Genomic DNA, 18350 nt, shown 5'->3' on the forward strand with positions numbered 1-18350 from the left:
AAGAATGAATTTATCGGGCGAGTTGGCCGTGCGGTTAGGGGCAGCTGTGAGCTTGCATGCGGGAGATAGTGGGTTCGAATCCCAGTGTCGGAATCCCTGAACATGGTTTTTCTTGGCATACCATTTTCACACCAGGCAAGTGCAACTTAATTAAGGTCATGGCCGCTACTTTCCGCCACCTAGGCCTTTCCTATCCCATCGTCGCTATAAGACCTATCTGTGTCGGTGTGACGTAAAGCAAATTTTAAAAAAACGATTAAATTTTTCCACTAGTTCCTTTATATTAAAGATTCAATTCATAATACAATCGTATTACCCTACATCAATTAATTTCCTAACCAGTTCATTTAACTTGATTCCTCTAATCGATATCATAAATTCATTATCCATAATTAAACTGTGGTCGGTACCGAAGATATTTTTTTAAAATATTGCAGTCTTAGACAACGGTGACGAGACCGCATCGCTTCTCCTGCAGACCAATGAACATCCGTTTTTTTGGCGCCTCACCCACACAGACAGATCCTTTGCGACAATGGGGTAGGAAGCAATCATGGTCTTAATTAAGGTACAGCCTGGTGTGAAAATGGAAACCACGGAAAGCCCGTGTTTGAGCACCTTCAAGTACCACCGAACTGAGTCAAGATCGAACCAGTCAACTTAGGCTCAGAAAGCCAGCGCGATAACCATCTGAGCCACTTAGCGTGGCTCCACAATGTTTCTCCCCTAAGGAATTTAGATGGGGGTTGACAATCACAATATTCATTTTTCCAAAAACCTTTCACGTACTAACTTAATATTTTTTATAAAAGTTTGTCTTCTATGCCCTAGATGGTAAATAAGAAATATTTAAAAAAACAAAGCATTCCTCCATTACTGTTTGACGTACGAAGTCAAAATTTCACATGTTGGTCGCATCTACGCCATAGATGTTAAATAACATAGGGTTTTAACACATTCCACTGGTATGGTGTTCGAATGACTGTTAGATCCGAAAATAATAATTCCTCCAAAACCGTTTGATGTACGAACTGAGGGTGTATTTTATAGGCTAGCCAACAATGGGCTCTCCAAAATGTAACACTTTGAAAGACAACTTTCAATTTGAAACCGTAGTAAAGCACGGGTGTCTTGGTAGTTTTGTATAAGAGTAAACTGAAAAGAGTTTGAGCCAGTACATGTACATATCTCTAATTTGGTAAAATATGTGTTTATTTGTACCTAAATATGAAACCTACATTTGGTAAAAATGTGATCAAAACTGAAGAAGTTTCAAAATTCCTAATATTTTTCGCAGGAAAGAATTGGGATTGGGAGTGTGAAATCTGGAATCAACATAAAATTTATTATTGAATTATATGAATTTAGCGTTGGAATACCGAGCTCGATAGCTGCAGTTGCTTAAGTGCGGCCAGTATCCAGTATTCGGGAGATAGTAGGTTCGAACCCCACTGTCGGCAGCCCTGAAAATGGTTTTCCGTGGTTTCCCATTTTCACACCAGGCAAATGCTGGGGCTGTACCTTAATTAAGGCCACGGCCGCTTCCTTCCTACTCCTAGCCCTTTCCTGTCCCATCGTCGCCGTAAGACCTATCTGTGTCGGTGCGGCGTAAAACAACTAGAAAAAAAACAAGGACAAGGAACTTATGAGACGTTATCAATATTTGCTTTAATAATGACTTACACTACTGTAATTATTCTCAAGGTGTCAATTGTGTATGAATTATACGTCTGGTATTATTTTACGATACTTACTTCATTCGTTTCTCTGGTAATATAAATTTTAGTCCTCTTTCTTTTTCGTATTGAATGCGAAAAACTTTACACTAGGATCGCTATAACGTTCTGAATTATGGCAGTTCACGACACAACGGTGTCGTTTAGCACGACGAGTACGTTCCTTACGCCTTTACGTGTAAATTACGTGTTACAATGTACTCTACAGACAAATAACAAATCTTCCCGTCAAGCAACACCACAGCCTTGCGTTAGTTAAACCAGCATGCCCTGTACGCTACTTCACTGTTTTGCCTACCGTTAGCGCCAGTCGTCGCTTGTACGTTCCCCATCATCAAGAATCAAGAAAGCGTCGACAGTTGCCGCGGATACAAAATGTTTAATTGAATAGGGAGAAAATACATACCACATATTCCCCGTTCATCTCAGCATTTTTGTGTCTAGCAGTGTCGCACATTAAAATTTAACTTTGCAGAAGAGCATTTTTCATTCGGTAGATAACTCTGTAACGGAATTTCTAATTTAACACTTTTACTACGCTTTCTTTAGGTACCCTTATGTCAGCTTCATCACTGTTAATGTAACTATGCAGCCTCGAAAACCCTCTCTGTTGAAATGTTTAACAGCGGTGAGGGAAGAAAAGTCATTTAGGTTCTACGTGAAGTGGTCGCGAGCTCAAGTGCTAAGACAGATAAGCCCTTGTTGTATTTCCTTGTCTCATAACAAGAGTGACATTCCAGTGCACGTGAATACCCACACTGCCTGCCTTACTCTAAAGGAAGTTATTCTAAAACTAGTGATGTAAACTCAGACAAGATACAAAAAGCATCAACTATTCAGCTTTGAGGCCTGAGCTTTAAGTTTCGTCACAAGGCGACAAACACATTCAAGCAAGCAACATTGGACATCATATTCAAAGTAGAGTACATTTTTCTGTGCAAAATATAACCAAAATATGACCTTAAACAACTAAAATCACTGAAATATGACAAAAACAATAAAAGAATGCGCATTTATATGGCCCATAAAATAAGGCTAAACACGCTCAAAAACATTCCAATTTGTGCTTAATTTCCAAAAATTGCCAAAACGGAAGACGAGGGAAAATATGACACTTCCCAGTTGTGAAATATAACTTTCTCTAGAGAATATTTAAGGCTAGATTTTAACTTCGTTTTTCTCACATAACGGCCGGAAGGGCGTGGGTTCGATTCCTCGCCAGGAAGTCGAAATGTTTAAGAAACGATATTACCATTTCCGGAGGTGCACATGGTCCTGAGGTTACTCAGCCTACACCAATAATGAGTACCAGGTTAATTCCTGAGGGCAGAGGCGGCCGGGCGTAGAGCTAATTACTCTACCCCTTCAAGTGCCGAGGTTACAGATAATGGAAGCCTTTACCTTCCACCCCTCCAAGGGCCTTCATTGCCTGCACGGAGAAGGCTTTTCTTTGCTTTGCTTTGCTTTGCTTTGTTTTGCTTTGCTTTGCTCATATATAACCTTGGGGCACTTAGTTCAGTATGACATTACAGCGGCCATTTGTTCAACAATCTCAAATATACTTTCAACTGAAAACCGTAGGTGGAATGAGGAACATTTAATATAGACGTTACGAGCTAACTGAATAGCAGAGTACATACTTGTTGATAGAACGATTTACATTCTGGAGGCTAATGCACCTGATTGCACACACATGCTAGAGGCTTTCATGTGGATCCTTAAGCTCGATATTAAACTTCAAATCCCGAATGTGCCTCTAATATGGTACGTACAGAAAGAATTCATTCTGAGCCAGAAACCAGAATGAAATCTTAAAAGGTAGTTAGAAAGGAATAATAAGTGACCAGTATATCCTAAAGCGGTTATTAACAGATGTTTTGCAATTATTTAATGCTAATCGAATGCCTCGAGTTGCTGGGCGAATAATGTTTCTAATTGTTTCGATACTGACCATAAAAGATGTTAAAACGAGAGGGATAGCCTACCTGCTGGAAATACGTAGACGAATACTGTATATAAGTGGTATGATTAATTCATCCATATAACATAAAAGATAATCATACAGACAAAGCTACAGCTTAGGTTAGAGCTAGATAACCAGAGTTTATAAAAATATAATAGACCAAAACTAGGAAATTATTAAAATGGATTAATGAGAATAGTGAGTTGAAGATAACATTTCTTTCATTATGAGTTGACCAACAAATTTGAGTTTTAAATGCAATATGTACTTGACCGACAAATTTGAGTTTTAAATGCATTATGTACAATATTGATAGCTGAATATCAAGTACTATATCCGTGTCTTCGGTCTTAAAGCATATTTTAGTAACAGTAGTAGTAGATATCAAGTATTAGGACTGGGCTGAGTGATTCAGACGGTTGAGGCGCTGGCCTTCTGAGCCCAACTTGGCAGGTTCGATCCTGGCTCAGTCCGGTAATATTTGAAGATTCTCAAGTACGTCAGCCTCGTGTAGGTATATTTACTGTCACGCAAGAGAACTCATGCGGGACAAAATTCCGGCACCTCGGCATCTCTGGAAATCGTCAGAAGTACTTAGTGGGACGTAAAAACAATAACAATAACATTATCAAGTAATAGGCCCCTGTCTGTTGTCTTAAAGGATTAGTCAGGCCTAGTCTGAAAACTTACGGAAGGTTTTAGTCATCAAGGCTTAATTAAGGTAGACGTATGTTAATTAATGCCTAGCCCGAGATCCAATTGACCCTGTCACTAACGCATCTCACAAAATCTAGATGCGCTAGTCATGCTCTGAACATTATTACTAGGGTTAATAAAGTACAAAATTTGCAAGCAAATATGCCCTAAAAACTAGGTAAATATGACCTAAAAAAGTAAAACATGACTAAAGCATTTTAGGGATAGGTAGCAAGTATCAGAGTTGCTAATATAAAACGTGCCAAAAAGTGGTAAGCGATAATATGGCAGACACTTACCATGCAAACTGTCAGACCTCCAGTCGGTACGTTAAAACGTTGTAGGCTGTATTCAGTCAGTAGCACAGCCCTGAGGCACAGTTATCACCCTATTTTCCTAAAGAAAGACCAAAAAATATCGAAGTACTGTATTAGCATGCATTGTAGTATCTGTCGGCGTACATTCGTCCAACATCATTTTTTTCAGAATTGCGTGTTCTAAACCTGTTTATCTGTCTGTTTCAGGTAAAGAAAACATATATGCTCTACAGTATTTAGAAATCCTGTGTTTGAAACATGACGCAGATAACATGTACCTTGTTAAAAAAAACGACGCCTCAATTTAAACAAAAATGCTGAAAAATGCTACCAAATATTACCTTATATCACTAAACTAAGCAATATATGACAAAAGCGTCCGGCTCCATGGCTAAACGGTTAGCTTGCTGGCCTTTGGTCACGGGAGTCCCGGGTTCGATTCCCGGTGGGGTCGGGAATTTTAACCTTAATTGGTTAATTTCGCTGACCCGGGGGCTGGGTGTATGTGTCATCTTCATCATCATTTTCATCCTCATCATGATGCGCAGGCCGCCCACGGGTGTCGAATCAAAAGACCTGCACCTGGCGAGCCGAACTTGTCCCCGGACACTCCCGGCGCTAAAAGCCATACGCCATTTCCATTTCATTTATGACAAAGCAATAAAAATTGCCAAAATATTCACTTATTTGCAACATAAAATTGCTTTAAACGGGGTCAAGGACCCATCGTTCAGTTATTTTTTCAGATTTCGGGTAAAATGAGCTCAGAAAAGAAATATGACTTTTCTTGAATATCCGAACCTTAGTTGTTACACTGCACCACTCATTCCTCAGCAGCTTCCGTACTGTCACACTCATAAAAGAGGCTGAGACTTCAGTGGAAGCTACATTTTGCTGCCCGGGCTGAGTGGCTGAGACTGTTGAGGCGCTGACCTTCTCATTCCAACATGGCAGGTTCGATCCTGGCTCACTCCGGTGGTATTTGAAGGTGCTCAAATACGTCAGCTTCTTGTCGGTAGATATACTGTCGCGTAAAATAACTCATGAGGGACAAAATTCCGGCACCTCGGCGTCTCCGAAAACATTTAAAGTAGTTAATGGGACATAAAGCAAATAACATTATTATTATTACTTTACATTTTGCTCTGGCCTGTGTCAAAAGACAGAGGCACAAGTATTTCATCCATCAGGAGTTAGCAGCTGGCAGAGGAATAGTCGTAGTACTTTGAATTATAGGCCTAACTAACTAACTAACTAACTAACTAACTAACTAACTAACTAACTAACTAACTAACGAACGAACGAACGAACGAACTACCTAACTAACCACCTAACTAACTAACTAACTAACTAACTAACTAACTAACTAACTATCTAACTATCTAACTAACTGCTTGCAATAGTATGGACTGCAAAGAAGTCACGCTTTCGCCCTAGTTGCTGGTCATCAACGATTGGAAGAGAATAATATTCTACTTCATTGATTCAGTCAGTCAGTCAGTCAGTCAGTCAGTTAGTCAGTCAGTCAGTCAGTCAGACAGTCATTAATTAATTAATTAATTAATTAATTCATTCATTCATTCATTCATTCATCATTATCACTGCGCATCCACCTATCGTTAAATGCATTGGGAATCAACAGGTTTAGAAAGCCCTTCCAATGCTTACTTTAGCTGCTGGCTCAGTCCTCTACGTATTGCGAGATAGTTATTGAATAATTGCCCCCAAACGTATAATTTGTTATTATTAATAAGAAATGTGCGCTCAAAGGGAGCATTAATACACATTAAATAAAGAACATCAGTTTTAATTTTTGCTATAGTCTGTAAGAGATTTTGTTCTCTTTGCACATATTATTATATGATATTTCCCACAGCTCTGTCCACATAGCATACACTTGCATTCTTCGTTCGGTTCATGGAATCTGTTCTCGCATATTTTATGGTGGTACCCATGGATTGATGTTCTTGTTGTAACGTGTCTCTTGGTCTTGCACTCTTTTTTCCAACTCACATCCATCATGGCTGAATTACGCTAGAACTCTAGTCCTATCTCCTTTTTCTTTCTTTCTCTGATATTGACCCGTTCCTGATAGGGTCCTGTGGATGGTAACCAGTGCTGTACCCAGGTGTCTTCTACAAGATGTCTCCTTCATGAGTTCGTATACCAGGCGTGATTGCGCCGCTTTCCCGACTCCCAATACTCGTTTCATGAATATAGCCTTGACCTTTTCTATTCTTTTCAAGTCACTTATCTTCAGTTTTCCCAGACGATTTCAATGCCATCTGTTGCGACTGGCGGCACGACCATTTTGAATAACTGCATCACTGTATTTGTTGATAGATCGTTAATGTTCGGGAGCCTCATACGGCTCTGATGGCTGCTTTTGCTCTCTCCTGGATATGCATACCAAAAGATGTTACTGTTGTCTGAAGCGTAACTCCAAGATACTTATAGTGTCCTACTACCTGTAGAGTATCATTGTATAGAATTATGCCATCTTTAGACGTTGTTTTTCCACCGTTCAGAAATGTCATTTGTACTGTATTTTCTTTGTCTACATCCATGCCATTTACTCTTCCCAAGTCTCTAATTTGTGTAGTATATTTTGAACATCTTCTTTGTTATTCGATCCTATCACCATATCGTCTACATACAGAACTATTTCTGTGATGCTTCTTACATCAGCTGTATAGATGTTAAACGGCGGGGGGCTCAAAGGGTCACCATGCAGGACTCCGTTCATTTGTAAGATTTTCTCGGAGATTTCGACACTGTTATTTATCTGGATGAGGTTTTGTTGGAGCCAGGATTCAATTGCTTTCGTTATACGATTTCTCTCGTCAGTCCTTTGCTTCTGTTTTCCAATCAGTTTTTCTCTGTTCACTGAACCAAACGCTTTCTTGAAGTCAACAAGCACTGCATAGTGTTTCCTACTGGGTGTCTCAGGGTGTCTTTATCCTGTACTTAGCCGGTTTGTACGGAATGTATTGACGAAAGCCGCATCTACCTCTAAATGCATCTAGCATTTCATCAATGGTCACTAGTTCCGCTAAACTGTAGTGCTTCCTACATTTCTAATGAACGTTTCTGCTAAGTATCGCTCCGCAAGGAGTTCGTCCGTCAGTTTATACTGGTTTTGGCAGTTGATGTCAAATTTCATCAAGAAAGTAAACGATCTATGCCCATTGTAGGCCTGAAATACTCGATCCCTGTGCCATCAATTTGCCAGAGATTTTGCAAATTCGTATGGGATACTTTCAGTACCCCACCAAGGAACAGAAGACCTAAACATGCCTTCATGTCAACAAGATTAGTATCGGCTGCATCTCGAGGTCGAGACAATTTAGAACGAATCGTCGATATGTAACGATTTGTGCATGTTACGATTTCTTGTAGCATTTCGTCTCTAAAGAACAATTGCAGTGCTTCAGCTGGCCTCTTAGAATTCTTTACAACTCCTACTACTCCAGGCAAGTGTTTTATAATATGTGTTCAGGTTTCCTGCCCCTTCTATTACGATTCATTTCAGGCCGATGATTCCACTGGGTCCCGTCCTTTCCAACATACAGTTCATGCTGCTCACTTTCAGTCACGTTCTCTTCACACGTGGACTGTTCGCTCTCAGAATTATGTTCACTATCGTTTACGACGTCCCGACCACTATCATCACTCGCACCAACTTTATCGTCGTCCAACCACTGCTCGATTTGATTCGTAACTCTCGGAATAAATCGCAGTACCTCCCTGGAAGGACGACACAAAATCATTATTCATAGTTCATTTTGTAATATCGTGCTTACCCCCACTGTAAATAATCACAAGTAGAAAATATGTCATAATTCCCCCACTACTGCAGTTGTAGTTAATAAAAGAAAACATAATTTTATAATAAACAATAACGGAAGAATGGATGGCTTACCAAAAGAGTAAGAATAACAAGTCACCAATACACGCCTGCGGACTGAGACTCCGCAAGTCTGCAGTTGACAATATAAACTTCTCTAATCAACAACTCAGCGTTTATTGAGCTATTCTAACACCGCCACGGCCACTGTATTGTTGCAGAAGGAAGGTACAAGAAGGCAGCCCGTTCCGCCTGGCTTTATTTGCCTGTGATACCAAAAAATTAATAAAGTGCGGACTCTCACGCCGCGACGCGTGTAACGGAGGGTTAAGGCCACTTCCTATTCAAAATATAAGACATAGGCCTATAGAACAACCATCATGTTAAATTTCAAGCTCGTATGTCAGACGGTTTCAGAGAAAAAATAATATGTATCTAGTACATAAAGAAGCAGTCATTGAGTGCAATTTCAACTTTGTTTGGTCAATGGTTTCGAATGAATTAATATTCTGATTTTTAGGGTTTACCGCCGTTTCATCCCCCTAGGGGTGGAATTTTTTGAAACGCTTCCTTAGTGGTCGCCCATTGCCTTTATATATATAGTATATCATCATCATCATCATCTGTTTACCCTCCAGGGTCGGCTTTTCCCTCGGACACACAGCGAGGGATCCCACCTCTACCGCCTCAAGGGCAGTGTCCTGGAGGTTCAGACTCTCGGTCGGGGATACAACTGGGGAGAATGACCAGTACCTCGCCCAGGCGGCCTCACCTGCTATGCTGAACAGGGGCCTTGTGGAGGGATGGGAAGATTGGAAGGGATAGGCAAGGAAGAGGGAAGGAAGCGGCCGTGGCCTTAAGTTAGGTACCATCCCGGCATTCGCCTGGAGGAGAAGTGGGAAACCACGGAAAACCACTTCGAGGATGGCTGAGGTGGGAATCGAACCCACCTCTACTCAGTTGACCTCCCGAGGCTGAGTGGACCCCGTTCCAGCCCTCATACCACTTTTCAAATTTCGTGGCAGAGCCGGGAATCGAACCCGGACCTCCGGGGGTGGCAGCTAATCACGCTAACCACTACACCACAGAGGCGGACATATATATATATACACACACCAATTTCCACGTCTGTAACGTCTTCCATTTTAGAGATATAATATCTTCGTAAGAAAAATTCAACTCCTTACTCACTCCCCTTTAAGTCGATTTCATAAAATTCCTTTTTTCTTTATTTTTAAAGGAGATTCCAAATGCCAATTTGAATGTCTTTAAGGGGAGTTATGACTGAATTTGAAAACTTCTACAATTTACATGCTATTGGAACCAAATTTTATGTACACATGTATTGTAATACAGTTAGACCCTGTACTAAATTTTAGCTGTGTATGTACCTTGGTTCTGAAGTTATTATTTTTTTTGTCATTTAAAATGCACTCATGCAGAAAAGTCCCTTGCGATGAAGTTTTTGTCTGATGAAGCTAAAAATTTGCTGAAATGTAGCTCTTGCATACAGAAACAAAAGTTATAAACGGTTTTGTTATCAGAGTTATAGTTTTCCTTCCAGAAATTCTGAAATCTTCATTAAATTTTTTATTTAAAAATTCACAGCATGACCCAAATTCTACATCAGGAAATCAATAGAAAAAACCAGTCCATGTCAAAACCTATGATAACTTCCCATCCTAGCACATATAAGAGTAGACTCACCAAGTTTCATTCATTTCAGGTCACAATTGTGTCGCAAGGAGCATTTTTAAGACACAAATACATGAGAAAAAACAAATGTGAGAAAAATGCATAAGAAAATCAACTCACTTTAGAACTGTCCTGCAGCATACGTTGCACCTTCAGACCTCCTAAATCTTTCTTCTGTTGATATTTTTACCAGTTTGTGATGTTTTCTCTCCTTTTTGTGTTGTTCACTGGTCCTCTTCCTGCTCCGAGCTACACGACGGTTGTCTTGTGATTTACACAATGACTGGGTGGTTGAAGAAAGAAGTGAATTCCTGATGGCATGAAGTGTCTCAGCTGTCTTGTAGTGTCCCATGTTGAACTCTGAGACTGCCCTGAGTATACCTAGTTCAAGTTTTGACTTGGAAATAAATACTTCCTTCGGACACTTAGACCAAACCATGCTGTGAAGTGACTCGTTGGCATTCTGGGTCTTACCAGCACAACAACGTCGCAACATTTCATCTGAAGCCAGTCGCTGATATACTGGTGCAATCTTGGTCACAACAGATGGCCTAAGCTTGCAAGTCATTCGACTATGACTGTCAACTGGTTTCCCCTCTGCCTGCTGTCTATTAAAGAAGCACCAAGAATCGACACCTTTGGGGCAAGTTATATGCTGAGGGTTGAGATCTGTTGACATGCAATGTCTAAGGGTAGAATAAATTGCCCTCTTCATTTTAGCCACATCTGGGATGTTGTTGACTATGGCATGTCTGAAATAATGCCCAAGCTTGGTCATGGTGGTTTCCGTCAAGCTGCCCTCTTTCCGCCCACCTAGTGTTTCACCCTTTGCCTTCCAATCTCTAACAGTATTGCGAAGAGCAGTGCCAAGGCGTTTTGATACATGATTAATGCACTCTTCCTTTACTATGGTGATACCTGGTCCATATACTTGAATCTGATTTAAATGAACATGAGTCTTAGCATCCCCATCTGACAACATGGTAGTGTAGCGGAACCCCTTGCCAAGTGACCTCCTCCACAGAATCTCTCCAATATCTTTTTCCATAGCATTGGAGGACCCACAATAATTCTTTTCACACTCACTAGAATTGTTATGACCTTCATACCATATATCAAATTCTGAACTATGTTTTCCCAAGTCCCTTTCAGCTACCACACACTTCTGACAGTACTTTGACAGCACATGGTAATCTAGCACAATACCAGTCTGAATGTCAATAGCAAACCCTACTCCATAGTTGGATGTGTGACCACGTTTATGCCAGCTCGCATCATATGATACACAAATATCTAATATTTCATTGTCATTAGCTCCATGAGAACTGCGTACAACTTGTGCAGCCATATCTAGTACTTCTTTCCTCATTAATTTTCCCTCATCAATTAAAAGTTTCAGGTGGGCTGAAAAAGGCCTAGGTCCTAAAGTGTTCATGCCCATACCAACTGAGAACTTTTCCAACCCTCGTTGACCCTTACCTAGAGTGCTAAATGTCTCAACCATAGCATTGTTGACATGGAAAGCAGGCCTCTGTGAATTATTATTTTTCACTCTTGGAGAACTATATACATTTGCAGAAACATAATCACAATTTCTGCATTTAACAATAATTTTAGAGGAAAAACCATGGCTTTCTCTAAATTGAATGAAAATTGACTTGGTTCGACACTCACCACATAGTAGTTCTTTCACAAGTTCACTCCACACATCACTATGTACTAAGGTGTAATTTACAGGCGCAACATTAGAACATTTAGAGGTAGGGTAAGAATCAGAAAATGAGTCGATTTTTCTTTCTGAAACAGTAATAACTGGAGGTGGTAAGGTACTAGAAACAGGAACCTCCTCACTAGGCCTAAATGGAGCTGTACATGGCTTTACCTCCTGACATTTCCTTGCTGAATATCTCAATTTTGCAGCCAGACTTCTCCTAGAAGGGCGTTTCTTTTCTGACCTATAAGAAGTTCTGGGCCCTTTATCCATCATAACACAGGATGTTTGCCTAACCTAACAAAGTATATAACTACCAATACACTCGAAACAAAGCACTATCTCGTTATATACACTGAATTTAAAATATTAACACTATATATACACAGTAAAATGAACTTAGGTACTGCTTTTCACTGGATAAATAATTTTATCACTCAGGAATAAGATTTCTCGAGCAAAATGTATACAAATTAAAACAAGAACATGCGTCCACAACGCGATGTAAATAAATACTAACTGAAAAATGTAAACAAAGATAGAAGAGAAAATATGCAACCTTGAAAATACACTTGTGTGGCTCAAATAAATCTACTCTTGTTTTGCAACACATTTTTAGTTCCCTTTGCTGGACTAGTAAATTATTTCTCTTATTTTAGTATTTATTTTGACTACGTAGTAAACAAATGAAAGGAGACTGCGTAGCTGAGTGTCTGTCGTCCTCAGAGGGAAATGTTTCGCGCAATATTCAAAATTCCGAACAAACAACTCAACAACAACGAAGACTGTGGCGTCTCAGTAGAAAGAGGGCGTGGACCGGACATTAAATCCCACGCGCTCTCCCTTTAAATAGCCGCTCGGAGGTTTAAAAATGGCGCTGGAAGGAAATTTATAACATTTTCTGATAGAGAAAACATGGAGCTAATTTTTAAGCACAAAACTCAAAAAGTGATTTTTCGACATAAATTCCACGAATTTCAGTCATAACCCCCCTTAACATCTCCAGTTTTTTTTTTTTGTATATAAATATCCTCATAAAAATAATTCAGCTCATTTTACAGTCCTTTACACCCCACCCCCACCTCTGCCCCCTTAAGTGGATTTTACCAAAAAATAAGCGTTTCATTATTTTGGAAGAAGATTTCAAAGGCCAGTTTTCACGTCTGTAACATCTTGGATTTTGTTATATACTGTAAATTTACTCATTTAAAAAATTAACCCATTTTTTTTACATCTTTTCGCCCGTTAAGTGGATTTTCCGAAAACAAAAACATACGTGTTTCTTTGCTTTTAAAGGAAATTACAAATACCAATTTTCATGCATGTAATATCGTCAGTTTTTGATATATAAGAATCCTCATAAAAAATAATTGAGCCCATTTTTACCTCTTTTCATCCCCTTAAGATGATTTTCAGAAAACGAAAAAATACTTGTTTCTTTAATTTTAATGGAGATGCCAATTCTTACGTCTCTAATATGTCAAGTTTTTGAGATACCTATAGATGTACTCATTTAAACAATTCTCCCAGCTTTACACCCCCTTAGCGATGGAATATTCAAAAATCCTCTCTTAATGAGCACCCACTCTGTAGTATAAATGTATCCCCAAAATTTAATTTCTTTATGTCCAGTATTTTTGGCTCGGCGAAGATGAATCAGTCAGTTAGGACAAGTTATTTCATATATATAGATTGATGCATTTTCAGAAGCGTGTAGTCTTAATTGAAGTTCATATTTCAATTCTATAATAATAATAATAATAATAATAATATGCATTCAATATCCGTTCTATCATCGTAGGTATTAAATGATGCCAGGGTACCAAATTAATGCTCTCAAAGCAATTCTTCAGCAAGCCAGTAACTGTTTTAACATACACTTTTGGTATTTAAATACTCTTAAACGACAAGGGACTGTGCCAAAAGTCGATTCCATAACTTAAGTCCAGAGGATAAAGCTCAGAAAACGTGGTACGTAACTGGTATCAGTTGCATCGCTATGGAATGATAACAACTGAATGTGTGCCTACTGGAATTTTTCGCACGAATTGCGAAGTAAACATAAATATATTAATCATATTCACTATAAATGTATTTGTATTATTTGTTCCTATCCATTTACTTGTATTTTTATATTATCTAAATCTTTTAATTATCTTGAATTGGCATTACTTCTTTCAATACCAATCTGCATAGTTCTGCACATTAGAGACGACCAGTCGAGTAGGTGTTCAAATAATTCGGATATAGTATTTTGAAAATGCTTTTAGCCAACTATTAAATGTTTTTTCGTGGTTTGCTATTTTCATCTCTACGAAAATGCTGCCATGGTAGATTTTCCCTTCATTACGACTGTTTCCTTACCAACCTAGCCACAGTTTACGTCAACACACCACGCAGACGCAGTTCATCGGACAAATTCACACAGTGTACTGCAGGGTCTGCCCGAGAGTGCAAATTAAGATTCACACTTTATCCCGTAATTTCAGAATACCGAACGAGTTGGCTGTGAGCTTGCATTCGGAAGATGGTGGGTTTGAATCCCACTGTTGGCATTCCTGAAGATGATTCTACGTGGTTTCCATTTTCACACCAAGTAAATCACGCGGCTGTACCTTAATTAAGGCCACGGCCTCTACCTCTCTACTCCTAGCCCTTTTCTATCCCATCGTCCCGAGTTAAAAATGTGGAGTCTGGCTCACGAAATCTAACAACAACAAAAACATGTGTATTGTTAAACAATCTTCTTTCTTTCTTTCTTTCTTTCTTTCTTTCTTTCTTTCTTTCTTTCTTTCTTTTGACCATCCAGGTTTGGTTTATCCCTCGGACTCGGCGATGGATCCAACTTCTACCGCCTCAAGGACAGTGTCCTGGAGTGTGAGATTTGGGGTCAGGGGATACAACTGGAAAGGATGACCATTGCCTCGCCCAGGCAGCCTCACCTGCTATGCTGAGCAGGGGCCTTGTGAGGGGGGATAGGAAGACTGGAAGGGATAGACAAGGAAGAGGGAAGGAAAAGGCCGTGGCCTTAAGTTAGGTACAATCCCGGCATTTGCCTGGAGGAGAAGTGGGAAACCACGGAAAACCACTTCGGGGATGGCTGAGGAGGCAATCGAACCCCCCCTCTACTCAGTTGATCTCCCTAGCCTGAGTGGACCCCGTTCCAGCCCTTGTACCACTTTTCAAATTTCGTGGCAGAGCCGGGAATCGAACCCGGGCCTTCGGGGGTTGCAACTAATCACACTAACCACTACACCGCAGAGGCGGGCGTTAAGTAGTCCTACCCATAGAAATGAAATGGCATATGGCGTTTAGTGCCGGGAGTGTCCGAGGACATATTCTGTTCGCCAGGTGCAGTTCTTTTGATTTGACGACCGTTGGCGACCTGCGCGTCGCGATAAGGATGAAATTATGATGAAGACGGAACATACACACAATTCCCCTTCTAGCGGAATTAACCAATGATGGTTAAAATTCCTACCATGGCGGGAATCAAACCCATGACCCCTGTGATCAAAGGCCAGCTCGCTATTCATTAAGCCATTGAGCCAGACAGTCTTGCCCTATGACTGGTGTCTACAACATTTCAAGTCCCAAAGGTGAACCAACAACAACACTATATATATACCGAAAGTGTATAGATGGGAGTACGTTCTCCTGAGGCCATACGAGTTCTGTCTGTTCTATATTTCACTGCCATCTGCAGGAGAGAAGAACGTCTGACTTGACTTGTCTTTATTTCATGTAGTAGCTGTAAACATGACGACAGCGTTTGAAAGTTCAGCGACGGAGGGGGAAGCCTGGGGCTCACTCCAAACTTGTCATATTGCTGTCATAGCTGACACGTCGTTCATCATTCGCCCTCCCTTACAGAGGGAGCGATCACTGAGTAGTGTAAAGTACCATCTGTCAAAACAATCGCTTAATACACAAACATCACCTCAGAGACTGTAAGCAGTGTTGGTTTTACCTTCCTATTGAAATGGAAGAATAAAATTCAGTCCTAGAAATCCTCATAATGTCTTGATAATGGGGAAAACATCATCTCCAGAGAACAGAAGAAATCTTACACTAATCATCAGAAGTAAGCGTACAATTATTGCTCCAGTCCCTTTATTCTTTTCTTTTTTCTTTTAATTCCTCTTTCTTTCTTAATCCGTTTACCCTCCAGGGTTGGTTTATTCTCGGACTCAGAGGAAGATCCCACCTCTACTGCCTCAAAGGCGGTGTCCTGGAGCGTGAAACATTGGGTCGGAAGATACAAGTGGGAAGGAGGACCATTACCTTGCCCAGGCGGCCGCACCTGCTATGCTGAACAGGAGCGTTGTTGGGGGGATGAGGGGATTGGAAGGGATAGACAAAGAAGAGGGAAGGAAGCGGCTGTGGCCTTACGTAAGGTACCATCCCGCCATTTGCCTGGAGGAGAAGTGGGAAACCACGGAAAACCACTTCGAGGACGGCTGAGGTGGGAATCGAACCCCCTCTACTCACTTGACATCCCGAGGCTGAGTGGACCACGTTCGAGCCCTCGTACCACTTTTGAAATTTCGTAGCAGAGCCGGGAATCGAATCCGGGCCTGCAGCTAATCACGTCAACCACTACAACACAGAGACGGACATTTTAATTCTTCATACATCAAACACAGGTTGCCATGGAGACATAGAACACCGTTACAAGAAGTAACTAGAGTACATTAATCCCCTGCAGGTTTATACACAAGTTTCGGTACCTCTTTTGTGATTCGTACAGTGAGTGGAGTTACACAAGACTGGTGCCTCAATATTCCGGATATTGGTTGCAATGTCGATCATGAAGACATTTTACAGCGCACTCAGTTCGCAGAAGGTCTCTGGACTGGTCCTTCTGGCACCAATCATCAGACCGTATATTGTGATAGTTTTCGGGTAGTGTTCCTTTAAATTGGCGTGCTCGGTTCGCCTGGAAGGACGTGGGTTCGAATCCCCGTCAGGAAGTCGTAAAATTTAAGAAACGAGATTTCCACTTCCGGAGGTGCATATGGCCCTGAGGTTCACTCAGCCTACACCACAAATGAGTACCAGGTTAATTCCTGGGGGCAAAGGCGGCCGGGCGTAGTGCTAACCACTCTACCCCACCACGTGCCGAGGTTAACAATGGTGGAAGCCTTTACCTTCCACTCCTCCAAGGGCCTTCGTGGCCTGTACGGAGGTGACTTTGCTTTTTGTTCCTTTAAATTATTCTATTGTTGGTTAATATTTAAGCCTTTTCTCTGCATCATCTTCATCGGTTTGACTCTCATGGGCCTCAAACCCGATGGTCAGGATCTATTATGTAATCCTGAGATGTGTCGGATTTAAAGGCGATGATATCAATCAGCTTATCATCACTGAAGACGGGTCTAAGACTACGGAAACCTACTTCCTTGTACTATTGGTTTTACTTCGCACCGACACAGATAGTTCTTATGGCGACGATGGCATATGATGGGAAAGGGCCAGGAGTGAGAAGGAAGATGCCTTAGCCTTAATTAAGATACAACCCCAGCATTTGTCTGGTGTGAAAATGGGAAACCACGGAAAACCATCTTCAAGGCTGCTGACAGTGGGGTTCGAACCCACTACCTCCCAAATGCAAGCTCACAACTGCGCGTCCCTATCCGCACGGCCAACTCGCTCGGTAAACCTACTATTATACCAAACCATGTTGTATTATAACGTCATACAATTTAAAAATATTATAAATGGTATACATACAATTATTTCTTAAACTATAACATTTCTTACTAAAATTAATTGACTAAATTTCTACATTGTTTGCAAGCTGTTTAACATCGTAGCAAGACAAGTAATTTTCCGGCAATGAGATAAGAAAGGGCTTGAACGGGGAAAGAAGCTGTTGTGACGTTAATTAATGTACAGCTCCAGTATTTGCCTGGTGTGAAAATGGGGAAACCACGGAAACACATTTTCTACGCTGCCAATCTGCTGAAGGCGAGCTTACAGCTAGAAGGCTCGTACCGCGCAGCCAACATGCTTGGTTTCTATATTTGTAATTCCTTATTGATAGATAAACTTAATATTAGTTTTGCAATTGTGGTCCGTATTTGAAAATCTTGCTTTCTCCAGCTTATCGTATTCTTTTTAAATACCCTCGGATTGCGTATATCTCTTATTTTAAGGGGAAGTGACTATGTACTCACCAGCCCCGTGAATTTAATGAGTGAATATATTGTTCGATACCCTGTATTTAAGATTGCATAATCGCAATTGTTTGGCAGCTACGATTGCCAACGTTGTTCTCAGCACTGGGAATCAAACTTCATACCTGTGGCGAGTTCAGCTCCCACGTGTGACACATCATCTGCGCTGGAATATAATTATGTGTGGAATTTTGTTTTTCTTCGAC

At 40.6% G+C, this 18350-nt stretch overlaps 2 protein-coding genes across 2 annotated transcripts in view; one reads left to right on the forward strand and one right to left on the reverse strand.

Annotated features, from left to right (window-relative positions):
• Nucleotides 1–18350, forward strand: part of LOC136863274 (uncharacterized) — a 250174-nt gene that overhangs the window by 142025 nt on the left and 89799 nt on the right. The window lies entirely within an intron of this gene.
• LOC137498415 (uncharacterized) lies at nt 10222–12454 on the reverse strand. Its single transcript, XM_068225895.1, has 2 exons — nt 12137–12454; nt 10222–12051 (listed from the first exon to the last, which is right to left on the reverse strand). The coding sequence occupies exons 1-2, from the start codon at nt 12144–12146 to the stop codon at nt 10376–10378; spliced, it is 1686 nt and encodes a 561-aa protein (XP_068081996.1). The 5' UTR covers nt 12147–12454; the 3' UTR covers nt 10222–10375.

This window comes from Anabrus simplex, chromosome 2 (genome assembly GCF_040414725.1).
Source record: "Anabrus simplex isolate iqAnaSimp1 chromosome 2, ASM4041472v1, whole genome shotgun sequence".
NCBI classification, from domain to species: domain Eukaryota; kingdom Metazoa; phylum Arthropoda; class Insecta; order Orthoptera; family Tettigoniidae; genus Anabrus; species Anabrus simplex.